Source organism: Monodelphis domestica, chromosome 6, assembly GCF_027887165.1.
Source record: "Monodelphis domestica isolate mMonDom1 chromosome 6, mMonDom1.pri, whole genome shotgun sequence".
Lineage (NCBI taxonomy): Eukaryota > Metazoa > Chordata > Mammalia > Didelphimorphia > Didelphidae > Monodelphis > Monodelphis domestica.
Genome location: NC_077232.1, coordinates 7333825 through 7334390, shown reverse-complemented (window position 1 = coordinate 7334390; position 566 = coordinate 7333825). Strand labels below are relative to the sequence as shown.

General features: G+C 55.8%; 1 protein-coding gene across 1 annotated transcript in view; it reads right to left on the bottom strand.

Annotated features, from left to right (window-relative positions):
• The window catches only part of LOC103094023 (cation channel sperm-associated protein 1-like), a 13754-nt gene extending 13430 nt beyond the window's left edge, over positions 1–324 (bottom strand). The window contains exon 1 of the mRNA XM_056801309.1: positions 1–324. This exon is cut by the window's left edge and continues 102 nt beyond it. Within this exon, the coding sequence (XP_056657287.1) occupies positions 1–178 (178 nt within the window). The 5' untranslated portion in view covers positions 179–324.
• Positions 325–566: the final 242 nt, after the last annotated feature.

Here is a 566-nt window from a genome sequence, read left to right as displayed (position 1 = left end):
TCTGTGCCCTGAGAGTCTCCTTGGAGGGGTGAAAGACCAAGGGAGACACGGGGTAGTTCTTAGCATTGACATCTCTGGCATAGGGTAAGTGGCTTGTGGTAAATGTTTGAAAACTTGACCTGTCAGGGACTCTCTCCTCCAACTCCCTCGGTGTCTCTGGAACAGATAAGAAATTCATCTTGGCCCGGAACCCTGGATCAGACACAGCAGCGACGAGGGTTTCACTTGGGCCCCTTCACACGTGGCCCTCTTAGTCCTGCTGGCCCTCCCTGCCCTCCCAGCCACCTCTTTTTCCCTCGCTTCAGCTCCTCTAAGGGATTTATGGGGTCCACATTCTGTGGAGGGGCTTGGTTGTCTCCATGGAGACCCTTCTGTGATGTAGCAGCTGGACCCTTCCACCAGGACGTTCCCAGAACCCCAGAATCTCAGGGGCCCTCCAAGACCACCAGAGCTTATTTCCATCCCCAGCAAACTCTCGCCTATAGGATGCTCACAGCCTCCCAGCGACGGGGAGCTCAGCGATCATGGAGCGAGAACACTGGGTCCTCATGGCAGATCATGTGGCC